At 33.0% G+C, this 24151-nt stretch overlaps 2 protein-coding genes across 4 annotated transcripts; one reads left to right on the forward strand and one right to left on the reverse strand.

Annotated features, from left to right (window-relative positions):
* The first annotated feature begins 8896 nt into the window (after positions 1-8896).
* On the forward strand, positions 8897-22903 carry LOC129915532 (inositol polyphosphate 1-phosphatase). 3 transcript variants are annotated; one of them, XM_055995116.1, is made up of 4 exons: positions 8897-9055; positions 16799-17109; positions 17168-17435; positions 21072-22903. In XM_055995116.1, exons 2-4 carry the CDS (start codon positions 16903-16905, stop codon positions 21683-21685), a joined length of 1089 nt encoding a protein of 362 aa, XP_055851091.1. In that variant the 5' UTR covers positions 8897-9055; positions 16799-16902; the 3' UTR covers positions 21686-22903. The 3 variants fall into 3 exon arrangements, with proteins under 3 accessions (XP_055851091.1, XP_055851092.1, XP_055851090.1); XM_055995117.1 differs by lacking the exon at positions 8897-9055 and adding an exon at positions 15843-15951; XM_055995115.1 differs by lacking the exon at positions 8897-9055 and having other exon boundaries at positions 16418-17109.
* On the reverse strand, positions 10666-12250 carry LOC129915526 (meiosis-specific nuclear structural protein 1-like). Its single transcript, XM_055995106.1, has 2 exons — positions 10898-12250; positions 10666-10826 (listed from the first exon to the last, which is right to left on the reverse strand). Exons 1-2 carry the CDS (start codon positions 12124-12126, stop codon positions 10700-10702), a joined length of 1356 nt encoding a protein of 451 aa, XP_055851081.1. The 5' UTR covers positions 12127-12250; the 3' UTR covers positions 10666-10699.
* Positions 22904-24151: the final 1248 nt, after the last annotated feature.

Raw genomic sequence — 24151 nt, forward strand, 5'->3', positions numbered from 1 at the left:
TCTTAAAAATTTAGATATAGAAATAACTTTTGTTTCCTACTAAACATATTTGAGGCTATGAGAACAAAAGTGGCGTAACCCATTTTTTTTTTTCAAAAATGAGTTTTTCATAAAAACTTGGTCTCGCAATATATCTATTTTAACAGCCATAGTTTAAAGAAATTTTAAATGTCAAAAATTAATCGAAATCCATAATATTCACTACTTAAATCCAAAATCTTAAATCCAATTTTTTTAAATTCAATCTCGTTCAATCCAAATAAATTTAAACTTCTCTCTGTTTAACTTTATAAATCCAGATGTAAAATTAATTTTCACAGTGCTCAGTTGTTTTGACAAGTATTTTGAAAAATAAAGATAAATGCAAATTATACAAAATTTACCCGACAAACTATTTTGGTTCTATAAAGCTTTACAGATGCAATTGTTGCTTCTGTAAAGCATTATAGAAGCAAAATTGTTAGTAGGGTATGGAACTAACACATAATTTATTTTGGGTGCATAATTTGAACAAAACATTAAATCCTTGGATTAATTTATCAAATTGAGATTTTCAGTGTTTGAATTCGATACTACGTTTCCACCTACCCTAATACTACGTTTCCACCTACCCTAAATCCGAGATTTAGCTAAGTAGATTTAGCACAAATCTCGAGTTTTATTCTAAATCTCGGATTGAAAGTAGGTGAAAATCTTAGATTTAGGGTAGCTGAACCCAAATCTGAGATTTAGCGAAGTAGATTTAAAATAAATCTCGAGATTGCCTTTGCGCGGCAGTCACCTTGGCGTGGTGCATAGGCTGGAGTTTCAAAGATTCATCTGACCTGTTGATTTGGAGCAATCTAAATTGACAGTGATTTTGAGGAGTTACGACTAAGAACTGCCACCCCTAATCCAGGGTGTTACGTAACCGTGCCTATTGGATGGTTTGCAGCCAGGGGTATCCGGCTGTATTCTAACGGTGCCTCTTTGAAACCGGGTCGAATCAAAGTGTAACCAAGACCTTACCATATTATGCGGAGCTCTAATATGGCGGACCTACCTTTCTCTAGCTACTCGTGGGATTTATATGTCTAAAAAATATAACAACAATAAAAACTATAAAAAATTCCTCATTGAGCGGGATGCCACCGCGGATGAAATTGCGGATCGGATGGAGAGAAATCTTCATGGAGACGATTCGAGACCGAGAAGTAGTAAGGACCACAGGAGAAAACCTCCTAGGGACGAACGAAACCGGGCAGATAGAAGAGAAGCATCTACTTCAAGTCGAAGGAGAACACCTCCTAGACGAAGAGAAAATGCTACTCGAACTACATCCTCTACTCGCCAAGAGAGAACACCTCCCAGGCGATCTAGAGATGTAGCCAAAGCCAAAGATGGCACCAGGGATAGGAACACCCCATCCTCAAAATCAGCTTCCGAAAAATGCCAAAAGAAGCCAAGCAGAAGCCAGAAGGCAAAAGATAGAGTTCTTCCGAAACGGGGCGAACCAGGTGGCCTGGATGATCCCTTCAGGAAGGGTCTAAGTGGAGCGGCTACAAGGCGGTACCTCGATCTTTTGGCGGAAGGGAAAACCCCTGAAGAAGCCAAAAGGAGGGTGGAGGAAAGGAGAGCTGAGCTTTTAGCTGAGTCCCTCAAAAGCCAGGGCCAAGGTAAGAGGAAAAATCACCATATTACCCCTCCCCAAAGGCAAGAGGTGAAAAAACCAAGATTGGGCAACTCAGCAGAAGCGGGATCAAACACCGCGCTGAATACTAGCAAGAGACCACTGTCGTACGCCAATACCACCAAAAGCGTAAGGATAGCTATTCTACCAAAAGAATATCCTGACGCAACTCTTGGTACCGATGAACTGACAGCACTCGAGGAGGCGATCATTGAGGAAGTGTCTTTAGGCTGGAAACATAAGCTACAGTTTAACGGGATTCACTTTAAAACAGGCCTGCTCGTTGTAGACTGTGCTGGTCAACAAACAGCGGACTGGCTTAAAGAGAAAGCCGCAAGACTTAGCACTTGGAAGGGCACTGCTCTGGTTGCATGCTTGGGAGAAAACATTCCCAAGTTGCATACCATAACTATGTTCCTTCCAAGAAGTAAGGATCAGGAGGACCAGAAATCTTTAGCCCTGATTGAAGCTCAAAATGATGGACTTTGTGTTAAAGCATGGAAAATCATCAAGAGCAAGGCGGAAGGCAAAGGCAAACTACTGGTGGCAAAGATCGACACCAATTCTGCCAAAACCATTACAAATGCAGGTCATGAACTGCATTTTAAGTTCGGGAAAATCCCCATAACTGGCCTCAGGAAAAATAATGTAGAGGCAAACACACACCATCAAGGTAATGACCCAACTACCTCTGACTCCACAGACCAACCTCCAACCACCAACCAAACCCCAAAAACCCCCCATCCAATAAATCCTATTCCCTTACCACCACCACCACCACCACCCCCTCCAAGTATTCCCGTAGTACAGGTAAACCAAGTTGCCGAGATGGAGAAAGGCTCAGTGAACGGTGAAGATGAGGGCATGGACCTCTCTCCGTTACGAGTGAGCCCGGATGAAGCGCTTCCAACTGAAGAGGAGGAAGAACATCTGCTTGCAGATGAAGGGGCATTCGCCCCGATTCTGTAAGCAAAATGACCGGACGCGGGATCAGTGCCAGGCTAGCCCAAGTTAACGTCCACCATGCTAAAGCGGCTTCGGCTGTCATAGCAAGGAAATTCACGGCGGATAACCTGGGGTTAGTGCTGATCCAAGAACCCTGGATTAACGGGGGTCAAGTAAGGGGCCTAACAAGTAAGGACTCCAATTTAATATGGGACACGAGAAGCACCTCGCCCAGAACATGCATAATGATCAGAAATAATATAAATTTTATATGTCTTTCAGAATTTATGACGCGGGACCTTGTTCCAATACAAGCCCAGATATACATCGAGGACAATCCCTGCACGATGGTTGTAGCTGCAGCATACTTTGCGGGTGATGATGACGACATACCGCCTGCTGAAGTACAGAAGCTGGTTGACTACTGCAACAATAAAAAACTACCGTTGTTGGTTGGATGCGACGCCAACGCTCACCATACTACGTGGGGTAGTTCCGATATTAATCAAAGGGGTGAGTACCTTTTAAATTTTATTATCGAAAAAAATCTAGATACATTCAATGTAGGGAATACCCCAACTTTTGTAACTAGAACTAGAAACGAAGTGTTAGACTTGACATTCGGAACCCCGAATGTAAGCAGCTTAATAAGGGATTGGAAAGTTTCCAACGAACCCTCACTGTCTGATCATAGAATAATAACGTTTAACCTTGAAGGCCTTCAAACAGAGAATACCTCTGGAAGAAATTCAAGAAAAACGAACTGGAATATCTACAAAACTGCTCTAAAGAGCAACCTTGAACAAATTGGTCCAGCTAGAACGACAACAAGTCACTATGAGTTGGAGCAAATAGTTAATGAGGTCAGTGGGGCAATAAATGAGGCGTTCGAACTCAGTTGCCCTATAAAGCCCATGAAAAGACAGAAAGATGCACCTTGGTGGAACAAAAATCTGTCAAAACTAAGATCCAGTGTAAGAAAACTCTTTAATGAGGCGAAAAGAACCGGAGAGTGGAATCAGTACAGGACAGAACTGACTAACTACAGCAAAGAAATAAGAAGAGTCAAAAGAAACAGTTTTAGGACCTTCTGTGAGAGTATCTCCTCTACTCCTGCTGCAGCAAGACTGCATAAAGCACTAGCAAAAGAAAAAACTATAAAATCGCTAGCTCTGCGTAAACCGGACGGCAGTTTTACTGAAAACGAAGAGCAAAAGTCAACACTGTTACTAAACACTCATTTTCCGGGAAGCTCTCCACTGATAGGCCTCCAAATAGGAACTGGAGCAGGAATATTTGGGCCTAGAACCAAAATTTCCATTCCAATGGGACAGTTTCCTAGCATTTTTCAAGCGGAAATCAACGCTATAGATAAATGTGCAGAACGTAATCTCGAAAGAAAATACAAAAACCAAAACATTGCCATCATGTCTGATAGCCAGGCCGCACTTAAAGCTATAAACTCATACGCCATCAACTCCAAACTCGTATGGGAATGTGTGAAGAAGCTGAACGAGCTTGGCAAGGCAAATAAAATAACACTGTACTGGGTTCCCGGACATGTTGGAGTACAAGGGAACGAAGTAGCAGACTCCTTAGCAAAAGCAGGTGCAACCGCACCTCTTATGGGCCCAGAACCATATTGCGGAATTGGAGACAGCACGATCAAACAAATGATAAAAACCGATGAGGAGGCCAAACGAACTAAAATTTGGAAAGAGACTCCTAAACTCAGACAGGCGAAATCACTACTTGGGAATTACAACCAAAAAAGATTTAAAACCTGCATTAACCTGAGTAGAAACAACCTGAGAATAATAACAGGGATCCTTACAGGCCACTGCAAGCTGAGAAAACACCTCAACAACATTGGCCTGGCAGACAGTGCCACCTGTAGATTCTGCAACAATAATGAAGAGACGCCAGAACACATACTGGGCAACTGTGAAGCACTAATGCACAATCGACACAGATACCTGGGCCAGCACCAGGTAACAAGTAAAGATCTACCGTCGATAGAAATACTCCAGTTAATCAAATACCTAAAAAGTATCAAACTGGAGACTGTACTGTAAGTAGTTAATTGCAGCCAAATTTGGGGGCACAATAGACCTTTAAGGTCGCAGTGCAACTTTCCCCCACAACACATTCATTCATTCATTCATAGCTAAATCTCGGATTTAGCGCAGGTGGAAACATAGTATAAATCCGAGATTTAGCTAAGTAGATTTAGCATAAATCTCGAGTTTTATTCTAAATCTCGGATTGAAAGTAGGTGTAAATCTTAGTAGTTAAATCTCGGATCTAGCCTAGGTGGAAACATTTGCTAAATTTTTTGACTCTAAAAAAAAAATACCATACCTACATAAAAATCATCTAGAGTTAAGAAAAGATTGAGTTTTGTTATTGAGCAAATTCTGAAATTCTTAAATAGCTAAAATAATGTTTTTCGGCTAAATTTTTTAAAGAATTTTTTACAGGAGCAAAAATTAAGCTCGATCCGCGTACTTGGCGATAACAAATAGAATTTTTGACAATTCTTTTCGTATTTAATATTTGAAAAAATAAAATGCACGACTGGGTAGAACGAACTTGCTCTAAAATTTCAAGATGCATTTTTTGAAAAATTATTTTCAAAATCGTTTGAGGAGTTTTTTATAAACAATTTTAAAATAATTTTTTGAAAACAAAATTTTAAAATAAAATTTGTGTGTTATTTTGTAGCAATTATTATTAATCAACACTTAAAACCAAAAATTCAATTTTTCAACAGCCGTTTTTGAAAAATTAAAAATTTTGAAAAAATTCGTAAGTGTTCAATGGGATGCAATTTAAGAAAATCTGTTAATACGCTGTTTTTGAACTAAACTGAAAGTAGTGAATGAATTAACTACGTTGTGAAACATATATGAAGAGTACAATTCAAAGTAACGACTTCTTTCATAACCAATATCATAACCCTGATATAACTCACAAAAAGAAATAAAGCGCCTAACTTGCGTTAGTTTTTGGTCAACATAAAGTGGAGGTGAATTTTTTCCATGAAAGTGTAGATTTGATCTCGTGCAAATAAACAATCTAAATAACAATCTAAACCGTATTTTAGACTTAGTATTTTGTGGACACTAATTTCGAAGCTTATGTCAATAAAAATGATTTTCCTGGCGTTCAAAATTCAATTCATCACATATGTCTTATTATCGATTGCAAGTTTCTATCATTTATTAAACAACCAATGAAATCGTCTGATTTCACTTATAACTATAACCGTGCAAATTTTGAAGCTATTAATAACCATTTAAAATCGATACAATGGGTACACATTTTTGAGAATTTGAGTTTAAGTCAAGCGTTTGATATGTTTTTGAGCTCACTTGAAGCTGCTTTTGATTTATTCATTAAAAAAAAAACAATTAGGTCTTATTCGAATCCACTTTGGTTTAATAGAAGGCTAATAAATCTAAAAAACAGGAAAAATAAAGCTTACAAGAAATACAAAACTGATCAAAATAATGTTGCTTATCGACAGAATTATTTAAAATGCAATTTAGAGTTTAACTGTCTGAACAATTTTCTATTCAACAGCTATATTTTAGAAATAGAAACCAAAGTCAAGAACGATAGTAAGCAATTTTGGAAATACATAAATTCAAAAAGGAAATCGGTTGGTCTTCCTAATTGTATGCAGTATTCTGGGAATATATCTAGTGAAACGAGTGTGATATGTGACTTGTTTGCCGATTTCTTCAGCTCTGTTTACTCAAACTCCTCTTTTACAAAGTTTCCGGATTTCTCTCCTGTTGAAGTTGTGGATATATCAAGCATAAGTTTGGATATTTCTGATATCTTTGAAGCCTTAAATAAGCTTGATATTAATAAAGGTGGTGGTCCTGATGGTATCCCTCCCATTGCATTAAATAAATGTGCCGATTCCTTAGCTCTACCTCTTTTTCTGATATTCAGCAAATCACTTAATATCGGTGAGTTTTTAGATACTTGGAAGATCTCTTATATAACTCCGGTACATAAATCAGGATCAAAGCAGGATGTGATAAATTATAGACCAATTTGCAAGCTTTCGGTGATTCCAAAAATGTTCGAAATGTTGGTATGTAACAAATTAAATTTCATGATTAAAAATATAATATCTGAATCACAACATGGATTTGTTAAGGGTCGATCGACCGCTACAAATCTTGCTATATTGTCCGACTCCGTCATAAATGGTTTCAGTGATGGTTTGCAGACGGACATTATTTTCACTGATTTTGCTAAGGCCTTTGACAAAGTTAACCATGAAATCCTGATTTTTAAGCTTTCTAGGCTAGGATTTCACTCTAGCTTTATCAAATGGATTTCTTCCTATTTGTGTAACAGAACTCAGTTTGTAAAAATTGGGTCCTTAAGATCAAAGAAAATAACAGTTACCTCTGGTGTCCCACAAGGAAGCCATATAGGTCCATTGTTTTTCATTCTTTTTATAAATGATATCCCTTCCAACTTCAGTTTTTCTAAATATCTTATGTATGCTGATGATCTTAAAATTTTTCGGTCAATTGAATCAACTAATGATTGTCTTCTTCTTCAGCAAGACCTTCAAAGTCTTGTTAATTGGTGCAATGAGAATCAATTGCTTTTAAATGTTAAAAAATGTGTAAGTTTTACTTGCCACAGAAAACTGAATCCAATAGTTTTTGAATACAATATCAACTATGTCATATTAGAAAGGGTAACGATCAAAAAAGATTTGGGTGTGTTTTTGGACGTACGTTTCTCATTCGCCGATCATATTGACTACATAGTTAATAAAGCTAACAGAATGCTGGGGTTTATTCGAAGAAATACTCTTGATTTTTCAGACCCATTCACGATAAACACTCTTTATATCTCACTCGTAAGATCGATACTAGAATACTGTTGTGTAATTTGGAATCCCTATTATGAAACCCATTCTTTAAGGATTGAGAGAGTCCAACGAAGACTTACAAATTTATTGTTCTTTAAATTGAACTGGAATATTGAAACACCATCATATTCAACAAGATGCTTGCTTTTCAATGTTCAAACGCTTGATTTAAGAAGAAAATATTTTTGCATAATGTTTATCAAAGATTTAATCAACTTCCATTCTAATTGTCCTCAGTTGTTGGAGCGTATAAATTTCTATTTTCCATCTAGAAATCTCCGAGTTAACTTTCATTTTCGTGAAAATTTTTACAGAACCAATTATGGTAGAAACGAACCTCTTGCACGTTGTATAAGAGAAACAAACCTTGCAATTGATAATATTGATATTTTTGGAAAATATCCAGGGAATTTTTCAAAAAGAATTTGATGATGGTCTTACAATATTATCAATAGTTTTCTTTAAATTGATGTAATATTTATTGTTATTTATCTGCTTCACCTCAGTTTTCTAATAATTGTATGTATTTGTATTTTTAAATTTTAAATTATATTTATAGTTGTATATATTATCATTATTTACTTATATTATTTAATATTATTTACATTAATTTGTTAAAAATTAGTCTATAAGAGATGTTACTCTGCTTGATGAAATAAACAAATCAAATCAAAAAAAAAAGACCTTATGTATGTTATCGAATCCTTAAGTGTCCATAGCCATTGAAAAACTAAAAAAAAGTCATGTTTTTTTATCTGAACCAAATCGTCAAGAATTTTTCAAAATTTTTAGTTTTGTGCAACACTGCACATCCGGATTTCTGGGTGGTTAACTCAAAGTTGGTATACCAACTTCTTGAAAATGAAAGCACTCCAAATTTAAAAGGTTATCGTGCATCATAATAAACTTTGAACCAATTCCAGAGCAATTTGAGGATATGTATCTCTCTCCTATCTTTGGACAATCAATGCAAGCTCACCAACTCTCTACGTGTTGTCAGGCAAATCATCCCCCAGGAATAATTTCCCACCTACTTCTAGAACGTTCATGGGCGTTGACAAACAAACTTCAGAAAGTCTATTAAAGCTCAATTATACTCCGTTCCTGCCATTTATAGCCCAGGAAAAATTTACTACCTACTTCTATAAGGTTAGTGGGAGTTTCCAGACAAACTTAATCAAACCTCTTCCCAAACCTTCTTCCTACCTACCTAGAAGCTTTATGTATATATGCAAAATTTTCAATAGCTTATTATCTATTCAAAGTTTAATGCGAAAAATCGATACATGCAACAATTGCAGTTGCAAGGATGACTTGGTCGTGGTTGGTTTTTATAAATTTCCGGGTTAGTTTTTCTTGTGATATACTAAAGTTAGTTGCATTTAAAAAATGTTGTCCTTTCCTTATCCCCCTCCTCTTTAACAAAATTTAAATCAAACAAAAAATAACTTCCTTTTTATAAGTGCTTTGTAACTTCTACTTTTGATAAATGGCCGAAAAAAGGAACAAAGAATTTTCAACAAACTACAGAAAAGGTAAATCTATTTGAAAATTTAACGACAACTTACCGTAATATTTAATTTGAGAAAAAATCTTTAAAAAAAAAATAATAAATTCAATTTTTTGTGGGCTACAGAGGTCTTTTCTTATTTTCCTACTTGTATCATTCGACGTTTCAGGTAGGAATATACCTTTCTTCAGGACTCTATAAATAAAATTTCTTATAAATAACAAATAAACACTAAATATTTTTACTTACAATTATGTAAAAAAAATGTTTAAGCCTCTTAAGGTTTCTTTACAATCATTAAATCTGCTTGTCTCTTTTTTTATATGGTAAAATATCTTAAAACTCAATAATAGAAGTCTTGAAAAAGACGTTTTGTATCATTGAAATTTCAAAATATTAAAATTTAATTATTCAAACTGAATATAAATACTGCTAAGTCCGTCACTCAATGTTGCCACAATGTTACAAGTGTAACAAAAGTGTTACTTTTTTGAAATGTTTAACAATTTTGTTGCCATGTTACTTTTTCCGTTTCGTTACACTTTTTTCAATAAAATTTTTGTTTATTTTTCATTGAAATAGATTGAAAATTTCAACCGGAAGCAATTTTTTCTTCGACAATTTATCCAATGACTTTGACTATTTTGCAGGCAACAATGATCTGTAAAAACGTTTTTAATCTATTTTTTGTATACCTATTTGTATTTGCTAAGGACAAAATGAATGGAGTTGCGAAAATTTCATGTGTTAATATTATAAAATTTTTTATTTTAGGCTAGACGCTCTAGCCAAGAAAATAGTTCTGGCTTTCCGTTTTTAAATAATTCCCCAGTAAACAAATAACATAAAAAAAATATGCACTTAACTTCGAAAGTAACAGTTATCAATCTTAAAATGTATCTATAATGTAAAAGCTCTTGAAGCTTGAAGATTTATAATATCTTTTAACAATACACAAGAAGAAAAAACTGTTTAAAATGCAGGGCTATTTTTCAGAAAGGCAAGGCATAAAACCTAATAAATAGTTCCCCTCCGCCTCCAGTAGACGTTTTTTTTTTTTAACTTCATTAATTAAAACCTAGATGAGAAACGAAAAATTTTACACAAAAATGGCACAATTAAAAATAATAAATAAAAATTTCTAAGTCCTCAAAGTCGTAAGCGAAAATGATAACGAAAAAATATCATCGAGAATTCTGAATGTTTGATTTCTTTGATAAAATTTTGTTTCGGCTTTATATTAGGCTCAAACTAAAAATTTCGCTCTGCTTTTTAAAAAGTGAAAATTCTACTAGTTTATTTTATTTCGGCCCTTTTTCGCTGCAGCAGCCTGCTAGACTTCGTAATAATAAGCTTTCAAATAAGATAAGATTCGATTTATGACTTTTTTTTTTATTTTGTTACGCTTTTTTCCCATTTGTTAAGTTTTTTGAAATATTTTGTTACTTTTTTAAAAAAGCCTGCGGCAACGGTGTCACAATCTGAGCTCCCAGTATTATTTGTATCTAAAATGTGTAACATTTCTAGTAGTAACATCCTTTAACGTTTTACTGTCTGTAATTTTTTAATTTATCAAATAAAATAATTAAATTTTAATATTTTGAAATTTCAATGATACGAAAAAGCAAGAAGAAATATTTACAAAATATATTTATTAAAAAAAAAATAATTATTTCGGTGGAATAGACACAAGAGTTCTATCCGAGTCTCGTAATACCCCAGGAGCTAAAAATCCCAATAAACCAGATGCATGTTCCTTAATCATTCGACTACGTTCCTCTTCAACAAGTTTTTCACTAAAAAAAAAAGAAGAAAAAGAAAAGTATAAAAGAATATAATAAAATTTAAATTGAAGGTCATCTCATACGCTCTTTCAGCCTCTTTGAGATCCTTCTCCCTCGCTGTAAGGAACTCCTTCATTTCCTCAGCCTTGAGACGTTTCTTCTCATTCAATGCCTCTTGCAGAGCTCTTCGATGCTCTAGCTGCTTCCTTCTTCGTTTTTCATCAGATAACTGATCCAATTTATCGCGTTCAGCTAGAACACGCATTTGTTCCTTGAAAAACTCTTCTTCTAACTTCTTCTCAGCCAGTTTTCGACGTTCTTTTTCTTCACGGTCTTGCTGCAATTGCAAAGCCGTGAGTGCTCGTTGTCTCATCTGTTTTTCCAACTTCTCACGCAATTCAAGCTCTTCTTTAGCTTGTCGTTCATCAATTAGAAGCTCTACAAGACACTCTCTGCCTTTAGCTTCTTCCAACTGAATGGCGTGGATTTGTTGGCCAATTTTTTCGCTAATTTGATCTTTACGCAAACGTTGTCTCAATTTTTCTTCCTTTGCCATTTGTTGTTCTATATCGCGTTGTCTTAACAACTCTAGAATCTTTTCATTTTCAGTTTCAGAAGCTTGAATGGAAGCTGCCTTCCAAGCTTCTTGAGCTCTTTTTCGTTCTTCCATTTCGGCTTTTATTTTGAGCTTTCTCTTGGAAGCTTCTTGCTCTTCTTTGAACTTGTCTTCTTGACATTTTCTTACAATCTCATCAATGGCTTTCTTCTCTTTGAGAAGAGCCTCGTATTTAGTTAATCGTTTGGCATTGGAAGTAGCTATTTGATCTTGAAGGTCTGTCTTGAGAGCAGCACTTTTTGCACGCTTCTCTTCTTCGACCTTTCTAGCTGCTTCATCGCTCTTCAAACGAGCTTCTTCCAATTCACGATTAACTTGTTTCTCTTCAGCTTTTCGCTGTTCTTTTAAAGCTTGTTGTTCATAAATTTGACCAGCAACTGCTTTTTTAATGTAAGCAGTTCTTAATTGAATTTCTAATTGTTTTAATTCTTGATTATTTTCTCGTAATTGCTGTCGTCGTTTCTCATCGAGAAATCTTTGTCTAGCTTCTTCTTTTAATTCATTACAAATTTGAATAGAATTGTTTACTTGCCTGGAATAGGGATTCTCTTCGGTGCTACGGAGGAAGACGCCTTCGAGAATTTTATCACGACGATCTTCTTCATTTATGCTTTGTATAAAGTTATTGTTAGTAGAGTTGTGTTGGAGTTTTGCATCGGAGAAAGTTACTCGAGATTTGTTTTTAGGTTGAAGCATTTTTGTATTGTTAAAAAATTTAATAAAAATTTTAAAGTACTTTTTTCCTTTTTTGAAAAATTGAATGGAATTTTGTTTGTTTGTTTTGTTTGGTCGATAATCAAGTTTCAACAACAACAAAAAGTATCAAAAATAAAAACAGAGCAGAGCATAAAACGTTGGTGAATGAGGTAAGGTAGTGTTTGAGTGCAGGGTGATTCAAAGATTATTTTATTGATTTTATTTTTTTAAAAAGTTTATTTTTTAAGACTTGTACGCAGATGAAGCGAAACGAAATTTTTCACTCTTTTGTCACTTACTTTTTACTATCCTGTGCATTTTTCTTGACTCCAAGAGCTGTGTTGACGGTTTTTTCACTTTAAATTCATTTATTTCTTGCTTTAAAAATTATTTTCTGTTGATATTTCTTGATTTTAAAATAATTTTGAATTTTTTTATTTTGACTTTGACAGAATACTCGATGATATTTTTTCGTTAACCTGGTACGCAGCTCGCGCTAAATTTAAGCTCCCATACAAATTATCGAAAAATTTTAGAGGAGCTAAAATCTATCCCATACAAATTATAGATAACTTGTATGGGAATTTTATATCGGCTAAAATTTAGCGCGAACAGCGTACCGCAGGCTTTAGCATTTTCGTTGTCGACTTGAAAATTTTTCGTTTCGCATCAGCAGCGTACTAGGCTTTAGTAAGGTTGTTGGGCATGGGAAAAGGAGAACGTTACACAAGTTTGACCCTTTATAAGAATATACTTAGGAAACTTAAACGAAGCTTTACCGAAGCTCCGCCAAAGCTTTGAGATTTGACAGATAGTTTTGGAAGAGCTTGTATAGGTCTTTAATATATGTCTTATCGAAATTTAAAAAAACAACTACAAAACCAAAAAAGAATTTTCTTTTTTAATTGTTTTGGTTTTATATCATGAATTTTGTCTCATAATCTGAGGTTATATACAACATTCCAATAGTTTTTAGTTTATCTACTAATAATAATTTTAAAAGTATATATCTAATTTTTTTACCACACCCAGGAATCTGCTTGTTGGTAGTTCACAACTCTACAAACTCGGCCACCCTAGCATCACAGTACACATAAAAAGGTAATATATTCCGAACTGACATTGGTCGCCAGATTGTCAAAACATGACACTTTGGCGACCAATGTCAGCTACAAAAACCGATAAACCACGCACACCACTAATTTTTAAACAATTATTTATCATTTTCCACGATGAAACACGAAGAAAATTTGTTATTTTTCAATTTATAATATTTTTAAATGACATTTTATAAATTAAAACAAAAACAAATTTCCTGTTTACTGCGATTGAAATATAAAAATTAAAGGCCGACCTGAAAGATTGGTGCCCATTTTTGACAAACAAATTTTGACAACGTTGGGAATATATTACCTTATTATGTGTACTGTGCCCTAGCATATTCATTAATGAAATCAAAAACTTAATCAGTTCTAATAGCAGAAATGTAAAAACAAAAAAATGTCCAAGCTAAATATTATTCAATATCAAAACCAAAAATCAAATACAAAACTTGGTAATTTCTGTAAAGCTTCTATAAATTCACTAACCAAGCTTATCCGAAAACAAGCATTCTTCGGTAAACTACGTTTCCACCTACCCTAAATCCGAGATTTAGCTAAGTACACGGAGAAAAAATAAGGTATGAACCACCTTATTTCTGGTAAATTTAACTTTAATGTAAAGTTTAAATAGGGATGACTCCCCAATAAAATGGAATTTACCTTACTTTTCTAGTAAATTTATAGCTTATGATTAACTTTACAGTAAAGCCTTTTTTTGTATGAATTTCTAATAGAAATTACTAGAAAGTTAGGTACATATTTTACCTTACTATAAGGTTGAAAATATTGATTTTTAAAGTAAATTAAACTTCTCTATGGAAGGTATATAATTTAGTTACAGATTGGATCAAATAAAGTCAATTTCATTTTTATTGATGACATTTTTCTAAATAAAATTGTATGCATTTATCTTACAAAAATTAAAATAAAAAAGGTAATTTTTGTAATTATTGAAAAGCATAACTAGGTAACACGAACTTAATCCTCAAAGCTATTTAGAAGTAAGTAACGTATGACCCTGTTATGTTTTTCAATAATTACATGTATTACTATATTATAATTTTTGTAAGATGCAAACAAACAATTTTATTTAGGAAAATATCATCAATAAAAATGTAATTGACTTTATTTGATCCAATTTTTTTTCTAATTCTTCATGAATTAATTAGATTGAATGATGTTAATGCATATGGATACAAAAAAAATATCCAAAACAAATGGAAAACAAAATGGCAGACTTTTAAATGACAGCAATTAAGATATGGGGAAAATTCCTAGAATTAGGTGATATTATGACCTTAGTGTAAGGTAAAACTTATTCATAGAATAGTTAAATTTGTAAAATATGTTTTACTAGAATCTTAAAGTGAAAAGAGTCTTACACTTTTTTGGATGAAGGTTTGTTTTACTCTACGTAAAGAAAATATTGCTACTCGTAAGGTATATACTACTTTATTTTGTTCACCATAATTGTCTTGTAAAAATTACTTTACGGGGCCAAGAAATATTCAATACGTAAGGTAAATTTTACTTAAAATCTAGGGCTCTTTACTTTAATTTCCTTACTAGTCATATGGAGTATAAAATACTAGATTAATTTTTCTCCGTGTAGATTTAGCATAAATCTCGAGTTTTATTCTAAATCTCGGATTGAAAGTAGGTGAAAATCTTAGATTTAGGGTAGCTAAACCTAAATCTGAGATTGAGCGAAGTAGATTTAAAATAAATCTCGAGATTTATTTACTATAAATCTACTTAGCTAAATTTTGGATTTAGCGTAGGTGGAAACATAGTATTAGCAGTATTTAAAAAAAAACTTATTAGAAGTTGTTAAACAAGTTCAAACTTCTATAAGCAATTAAATTCTGAAGCAAGCTCAATACAAGCTGTATAAAAAGTAGAACCTGCGAGATTTCAATTTACAAAAGATGTTGTGTTGTTAGTTGGGCATACCTTTGTACAACCGGCCGGCCCCTAATCTTTGTATCGCCTTGACAAAAAATACAATTTAAAATTCTTCATTGTGTTCTTTACTTTAAATATGCACTACCTTACCTCTCTTATTATTCCTGAACGGCGCTAAAATGTGGACTCCAATTTCCCTCCACAAACCACAAATTTTGTAAAAAAAATGTTTGTCTTTGTCTTCCATTTCACACGCTCAAACACAAATACCCCGTTTGTATGGCGATTTGAATCCGAATTGAATCAGGATTTAGGTCTATATATACCTGAATCGAATTGAATCCGGATTTGTCGATCCGATCCGACTCGGGGAGCTGAATCGAATCGAAAATATGCATATATACCAAACGAATTGAATACTCGAGATATAATTTATGGTGGAAATTGTGTGTGATTGTCTTCTTATTTGCAAATTTTACTGTATGTATGTATTATGATATCTAGTTTTACTTGCACTTTGTTTTTGATTAGATTTTTCTATTTTACTGCAAATATATTTAAAAGAAAAATTGTGTTTTCGATTCTATTTCAATTCGATTCCTCGATCTGGTACTTCCATATACCTGGATCGAAATTTCGATTCAGTTTCAATTCGATCTTTAAATCGGTCATACAAACGGGGTAAAAACAACAAATAATTATTCCCAATCCCAATCCCAATAAACAAGAAATCAAAACCAGAAAACAACCCTTAAATTAAATTATACATAAAAGTTCTTGTTCATTTTCATCCATTTTCATCAGGCTTTCATAAAAAGTAAAATAAAAAATTGTGCCAGACAAAACTAATCCCAGTCGGCATTCGTCTTTTTTAACTTCCTTCCGTCCCAGCCGTCGAACGGCATCCATTTCCATATTTTAAAGCTGAAACACAATCACGCTTCAGGGCGTCGCTTCGTTGCGTTACGTTGAGAAATCCTCAAAGCGCGCTTCTGTCACTTTGACTTTGAACAGCTGATTGCAACATAAAATCTGCTGTCAAATAAAAAAAACAGTCACTCACAAAATTATTGGGCCAAGTCTTTATCTTAATTTAATTGTGGAAAAATGAAAAAGGATATTAATGTGTTTAAAAAATGCATAGAAATTTGTTTATTCTTTAATCCTATAGTTATAAAAACAAAACCAATCAAAATATATTGTTTTTAACAATAAAACTCAGTCTAAAACATCATTAAATTTTTTTTGTCTTTAATACGTAAATTGTTTTGATTTAAAATATCTCGATGTCGTTTTTTTTGTGCAAAATCTATATAGAGAAATTAAAAAACACACATAGTTTTGCAATAATTTATTTTTTTTTATTCACATTTGGCGCAATAATAATGTGGGTGACTGTAACTATGTCTGTTAAATGTCAGAAAGCGAGCAAAAGTTCAGTCTGGTTTAACTTTTGCTCGCTTTGTTACGTTTCCTTACGTTTGTCAAAAAAAGCGTACGTAAGAAAAGCGTCATTGTGTGAGGATACACAGATTTCCTATAGTTGAACTTTTCGCAGTTGTCAAAATCGACGGCAAAGCGTGATTGTGTTTCAGCTTTTATGTTCTCCTCTTTTTGCTTGATTTTCTAATTAAATTTGCAAAAAAAAAAATACTTAATTGCAGTTGGGCTTCCTCTGCATGAAGAAACTGAAAACTTCTGCACTTTATTCATAATTTTGTTTGATTTGTGTTGAAGAAGTCTTCGAAAAGAATTCCATTGCAAAATTATGTCGAAAAATTTACTTAAAAGTCTAATAAATGTTACCGAAAGGGCTGCCAATATTGCAAGAGCCTGTCGTGCAAATGCTGACCTTTTAGCTTTGCTTATACAAGAAAAATCATCCGACGAAGCTAATCCGAGATTTGTTCATGATTTTAAAACCTTGGCAGATGTTCTTATACAAGAAACTGTCCGACATTATATTGGAAATGAGGTAATTTTAATGGAATTTTTAATTATCTGGGATTTCTCTTCACTCTTTTATTGATTAGTTTCCAGAAATGAAAGATCATATAAAAGGCGAAGAATCGTCGTCATTTACAAATAAAATAGGAGAGACTGTGACTGTTGAGATAGGAGAGACACCAACCGAGACAGCTGATTGTCTGGAAAAGGTTCTCGATGGCAATCGATCGGCAGCTGATGTCCTTGCTGAAGAAGTGCATAGATTTGTTAACTATGCCGACCAAGTGGGAGACTTACCCGATTTACCAGACGATTTGGACTACAACGACATTGGCATTTGGATCGATCCAATTGGTAAGTCGGATTGGGTAAAATCAATAAATTCCCATACTCACTCATTATGCAGTAGAAGTAGAATCTATTTAGCGTATAATTTGCTATTTTAACCTTTGTTTACAATTTTGTAGGTATATTAATAATTCTTTCTTACTAAATGAGTAAGTTAGTGGTTAAAAGTCCAGTGCATTTATAATTTGACCCAGCAGTTTATACCACCCCAAATTTTTTTTGCTCATTCGATACAGTATTGGCTGAATATCATTACCCTGATTTTTCGCACTCGCGAAATTCACCTTTCGGCCGCCATTTTGGATTTTAGTTTTTGTTGAATATCTCGATTTCTATTTATCCTACATAAAAGTTGTGTATACAAGAAACGTAGGCAATCAAATTTCGCATCTTTTATGTTCAGAACACTTTTTCGATATTCTGAATATTAAAAAAGTTACAAGCCAACAAAGTAAAAAAAAAAATAGAAAAAAGTGACAATTTTAAAGTTTTGAGCACTTTTTATAAAAATTATGAAAAAACCTTCCGAGATAAGATTATTCACCTTAAAATTCTCTACAACTCTGCTATATAACTTTTTTTTCTATCGCTATAAATACAAAAGTTATTAATACTTTTTTTTTGTTAAAAATGCTCTTTTTTGTTTGTTTTTTATCTTTACTTTTTTCTTAATTTTTTTTTTACCAAATCTTGAATTTTAAATGGTTAGTGAGTATTTTATAGCTTTATGTTACAAGAAAAAATTCAAGACCTGCAATTTTTTTATATTTAAGTCTCTTCATTGCGTAAAAAAGGGGTATTTTTTACCAAAAAAGTATTAATAACTTTAATTATTAGAGCGATACAAAAAAAAAATTGTATAGCAGAGTTGTAGAGAATTTTAAGGCGAATAATCTTTTCTTGATACAATTTTTCATAATTTTGATAAAGTGCTCAAATCTTTAAAATTGTCAGTTTCTTCCTTTTTTTTTTTGGCTTGTAACTTTTTTAATCAGAATATCGAAAAAGTGTTCTGAACATAAAAGACGCGAAATTTGATTGCCTACGTTTCTTGTATACACAACTTTTATGTAGCATAAATAGAAATCGAGATATTCAACAAAAACTAAAATCCAAGATGGCGGTCGAAAGGTGAATTTCGCGAGTGCAAAAAATCAGGGTAATGATATTCAGCCAATGCTCTATTCTATCGAATGAGCAAAACAAATTTGGGGGTGGTACAAACTGCTGGGCCGCCCATGTATGAACATCATAAATGCACTGGACTAAAAGCCCTGATTCTTCAATCGTCAGTTAGACTATCAGAATAAAAAACGCTTATTCGTAGGTAAAAACCTAGAATCTGAATCTGGATTTTTATCAAGATTCACGCATACAAACACACGCACTTTCACACACACTCCTCTGTTTGACATGTATCTGAACATTTGTTGTTGTTTTATTTTTTTTATACGCACAGATTTCGTACACAATTACAAAACTAGATTTCATATTCTGAGATTTTTACACAAAAATTTCAAAAGTCAATAGAAAACGACATAAGGTTTATCTGGCTAATGAAAAATTGGGTTTTAATCTAATTTTCAAGTTTAACATTTGGTGGAAGACTATTGAAAATGTGTATAACATATTATTTTGTGTTCTATTATTTATAAAAAATGGTAAGTGAAAATCATTATTAGGGGTTTGTGTATGCTTTTCATACGCACATTGATGCTGCATTTGTAATCATAATCATTAATAATATTGAAAGTTCATAGGCTGGAGTTTTACCTATTTCACGAAGACCAACCCGATCATCAGACTCCTTTTATTGGTGCTAAGTCGCTTATGTTCAATTAATTTTGAAAATTGCTACAACAGGGCCTTAACTCACAACCGCACAGTGTTACAAATCGCTCATCTAGCGAAATTTAATTAAAAGCCGGTTTTATGTGGAGTTAATACCTTGTACTAAGTAAGTGTGCTTAAATTTTTGGATGGGAATAATGCAAACAAAAAATTACTGATCTTAAAGTTGGAATTTGTGATTTTTTGAGGTAAAATTGAGGTTTAAAGGTGCTTTAGTTACTCCGGTTTTATAAGTGTTTTTTATCTGTTATTGAAGATTTTGTATGATTTTTATTAAATATAATATAGGAGTATATAAATTTAAGCAGTTTAAGTTTCGCAACTGAAACGGACCATGTCAAAAAAAGAAAAAAATTCAAATCTAGTGCCAAAATCTTGACTCTACTAACGTCTTTCATTAGATTGATCCAAAAGTGTTTCTAATTGATTTAAATTGTCATTTGTTCAAAAAAAAAAAATATTCAACATAAGATTCAATGGAAACGTATTTACTTTAACTCGTTATATCTCCGAATTCACTTTTTGTGACTTGGTTCACTTCAGCTCTTAGCCTTTAATGTTCAATACTTTGTTATTGTGCTTAAAAGTTAAAAATCGTGTTTTTTGTGTTAATTTTTACATTAAGTGGAGCTTTCGATGAGAATCCATATGTATTTTAAAGCTTTATATGCCATTTAGCTTTAATTTTGCATTTTAACTTGCTGCGCATAACTGCGACACCCATACATTTTTTTTTTCATTTTCGAACTAGCCTTCCAGAATATGGAAATAAGCAAAAACAAGATTATTAGGATTATAATGTTAATTTGAAGCGTCTTTGTCTTTTGTGTCGATTTTGTTGCCATTTACAGGTGTATTAAATGATCTGTATGCTTTTTTAAAAATAGTTTTCGAAATTTCAAGAAAACAAATTTTTTGATGTTTGGGTGTTTTAATTTTAGATTAAATTCCCTGTACCTCCAGAGTGCTAACTTTGCGTACAGAGGCGTCTATTTTTTTTTTTTTTTTTTTTCAGACACAGAAAGCTTCCAACTAACTCTATGTTTTAAATATCAAAGATCTTTTTTGATGGTGGCACTGTTAATGCCAAAGTTATCGAAAACACCCATATACATACATATATTGAACAAAAGAATCCTCGAAACGTTATAATCTGTGAGCGCTTCTAATTATTTTATTCTGCTAGATAAGCGGATTGTCACACTATGCACCGCTGCAACAAGTTTTCTTTCAATTTGAATTTTTTCCAATATTTTTTATTGACCTGCTTTAAGACATCGCATTTATTTGAATTTTAAATTATTTCCACTGGAGTAATAACTGATGTTTTCCATCTGTTTGGAAATTTGCCACTTTCAAAAGAATAGTTTATGATATTTAATAATGTAGGACCCACTATTATAAAACTGTCTTTTATTCTTTATTCATTTAGTTAAAAGTCATTTTTGTTAGGAATGTTTTTAACAATTTTAAAGAGTTAATTATAGAATCTAATTTTTTTAAATTAAAACATGTTTCATAAAGTCTATTAAACACTACTTGGTATTTCTCTGTTTATTTGATTAAGACTTTTGATAAAGAACTCATTAAATTTATTTGCAATCACTTTATTGTCTGTTATTTTGTTCCCATTAAATTCAGTAAAAATTAACTTGTATTACTGTCGATTCCAAAACTAAGGTTTTTAAAGTTTTCCTCTTTTTATTCTCAATATAATTTATTGTGAATATAATTTCTTTCAGTCATTTATAGATTTTTATTATAACTATTTGTTATTCTTTTGTATTGTAGATGCAACCTCCGAGTACATATCAGGGGATTCGATTTTTACAAATTTCCCTGGCATCACATCGACTGGACTAGATTGTGTAACTGTCCTAATAGGAGGCTACAGCATAAGCAGCGGCCAACCCATGATTGGAGTTGTTTCGCAACCCTTTCATAACAAAATCGATGAGAATGTCTACAAAAGTCTGCTCTTTTGGGGAGTTTCTCTGGAATCCATGGAAGCTCACAATTGCCCCGAAGACATTACATTACGACCAAATAATTTAGGGATTTTCTCCACCTCCGAGAATTCAGAACTCCTCCAAAAATGCATGGCTTTGGGATATGAATTTGCTTTTTCAGCTGGAGCTGGCCACAAAGCATTAAAAGTCATCACCGGTGAAGTAGATTTGTATTTACTGAGCAAAGGATCAACATTCAAATGGGATACTTGTGCTCCACAAGCTATATTAAAGTCACTTGGTGGTAATATATTTGACTATCGAAAGAGTTTAGAAGCTAAAGCACCAATTCCTGTTTCGTATTTGGATGAGGAGGAAAAATGTAATGCTGGCGGATTGATTGCGGTAAGAAATATGGAACTAATTGAACCTCTTTTAGAACATCTTAGACAATAAGTTGATTAGTATAGTTGTTGAATTTATATACAAGAATTTATTTTTAATATTTAAGTTTTATTTAAAATTTTTATTGTAAGGAAATTGAATCTCAGGAAAAATAATCGTCAAAAGTCTTCTAGCGTACTTAACCATAAAAAAACTGATCTCAAAATCAAAATTTATGCTACGTAATTTATATTTATACATACATATTTTCATTGCAATTGAATGTCAAGGAGTGTTTATTGTTTAACCCGAAAAAAAAGAGTAGGTACATTTGAAACTTGTTACACTTGAAATTATTAAATAAGTAAGTCCTGTTTTATGTTTGAACATTTTTATGCAGCTGCGTCGCCTGATTTAATCATATTTTTGTTTAAGAATAAGCATGAAAAAGTGTCGGAGGGAAACAGTACCTATATTTTTATTAAATAAGGTATTCAACGACAAAACACAAAACGGCTTAAATCGAACTGAGAAAAATTACCGCAAACAAAAATTTTATTTTTTTACAAATTAAAGAATTAAACTTAACAATTTTATCAATAAACTAGCTAACCCCTGTTTGGATATAAATTAATATCCAAAAAAAGGATTTGTTTTTTGTAGTGAACATTAACCAATTTATTGTAATGCTTTTTAATATACAACATTTTTTGTTTTTCTATCTCTTACATATATGTATAAATAGAGCAGATGGTTTTCCTACAATCGAATAGCCAACATTTAGTTGAGCATGCGAAAAAAACAAGATTCTCTTAATCAGTACCACATATTTTTAAAGATTGACATTGCGCCTTATTTATGGTTATAGCAAATGCCAGTCTTCCAAGTTTAGGTTGCTGTATGTTCTGAAGCATTATAATGGGCGCTTCTCTTGCACATAATGTACCATTTACAGTTCTCGAGGTCGCGAAAGAAGTTGGACCGATAACATTGACTAACACCAAACGTAAAATAAAAACACTCAGCTTTATTTGATGCACAGTTTAAACACGACCCAAAGCGTCAGCAGAAAAGTTACCAAAATGCCCTTCAACCGGCTTTCCTTGCTTTCGTCTTTGAAACTTGTTCCCCGATGGGTTCCACGTATTATATTCAAAAACTTCTGAACATAACATTTTCCCTAATGAATCAGTTTGGCACGACGAAAAAAATGCGGTTAAAGTTTCATGCGGTGGTTCCGCTGCTCTTGAAACCGCATTTTCAGGTGTAAAATATACACCTCCATTTTCCCATATACACTGCTAAATGAAGAACCGCTGGATACCTTTCATATATTTGAAATTAAAAAAAAATCGCCAAACTGCTTCGTTATTGCTTATGTAGCGTCCCATTTGATAAATAGTGATATCATCATTTCTTTCAACAGATTCTAATGCAAAGTAAGCCCTCGCGCCCTTTTCTCACATATTTGCATATGTATTCACAGAATTACAACACTCGACGTTTATCTGGGTTTTGAATGTCTTGGATAATAGCGGTGAATATGGGCCAATCCACTGATTGTCAACTTCAAAGTTCACATTTTTCATTTTCACGATCGTTGATTTTCCATTGTCTTCAGTGGAACGCCTACGATACAAAGGGAATTCCTCATTGCCAGTAACTGTTTCTGATATCAAAGCTCTTGGGTAACGTTTCGAACATTTTCCATCAATCATACATGGGGAAATACTATATTTATTGCTCCATATGGTGAAGCATATTTTTTACAACAATCGCGAACAATTCTGGATCAATCGTAATATCAGGAAGCTCCGCTGATATGATATCGATATTATTTGCTGCAATTTTATTCACTAGACAAACTGTGGGCTACTCCTCAGATCGAGCTTCTTTTGATTAAAACGAATAAAATTTAATCGCCCTTTTTATTTTTGCATACGTATCCACAGCATATTTATGAAACAATCTCCGACACAACAAAATCTGGTTTAGTTTATTTCTGCGAACCATTTACCTGCTCCCATAAAAGTTCATTGCACTGACTTTTTAATCAGATTCCAAGCCTATAATGAAAATAAATAAAAGAAAATTTCAGTAACATGGATCAAATTTTTGCACCACTATAGTAAAAACAGCAAAGATAAATACACTATAGTCACTTTGCTTTTTCGAAAATCCCTTTGAGTTGAGCGATTCTCCCAATTCAATTTTACCTCGGTAAAACCCTTTGATTAAAATTATAAGTTATTTCAAAGTCCCAATTCAAAAGAAAACTGTCTTTATTTTAAAACCCTGTTTATATTAATTTGTTTACTACTTACCACGATAAGTTCCTTTGAATATTGTTGAAAATTATTTGTTTTACTCAAAATTAGGCTTTAAACGATAATAATAATTTTGAAAGCCTGTCTTAATAAATTTGTTTATAAATTAAGCTTAGTTAAAAATGTTAAAAAGGGAGAGTGTTCCTTCACTCGTACAAATTGACAGCTATGTCAAGATGGGAGAAAAGGTATTATTTTTTATACAAACCAT

This window comes from Episyrphus balteatus, chromosome 3 (assembly GCF_945859705.1).
Source record: "Episyrphus balteatus chromosome 3, idEpiBalt1.1, whole genome shotgun sequence".
Lineage (NCBI taxonomy): Eukaryota > Metazoa > Arthropoda > Insecta > Diptera > Syrphidae > Episyrphus > Episyrphus balteatus.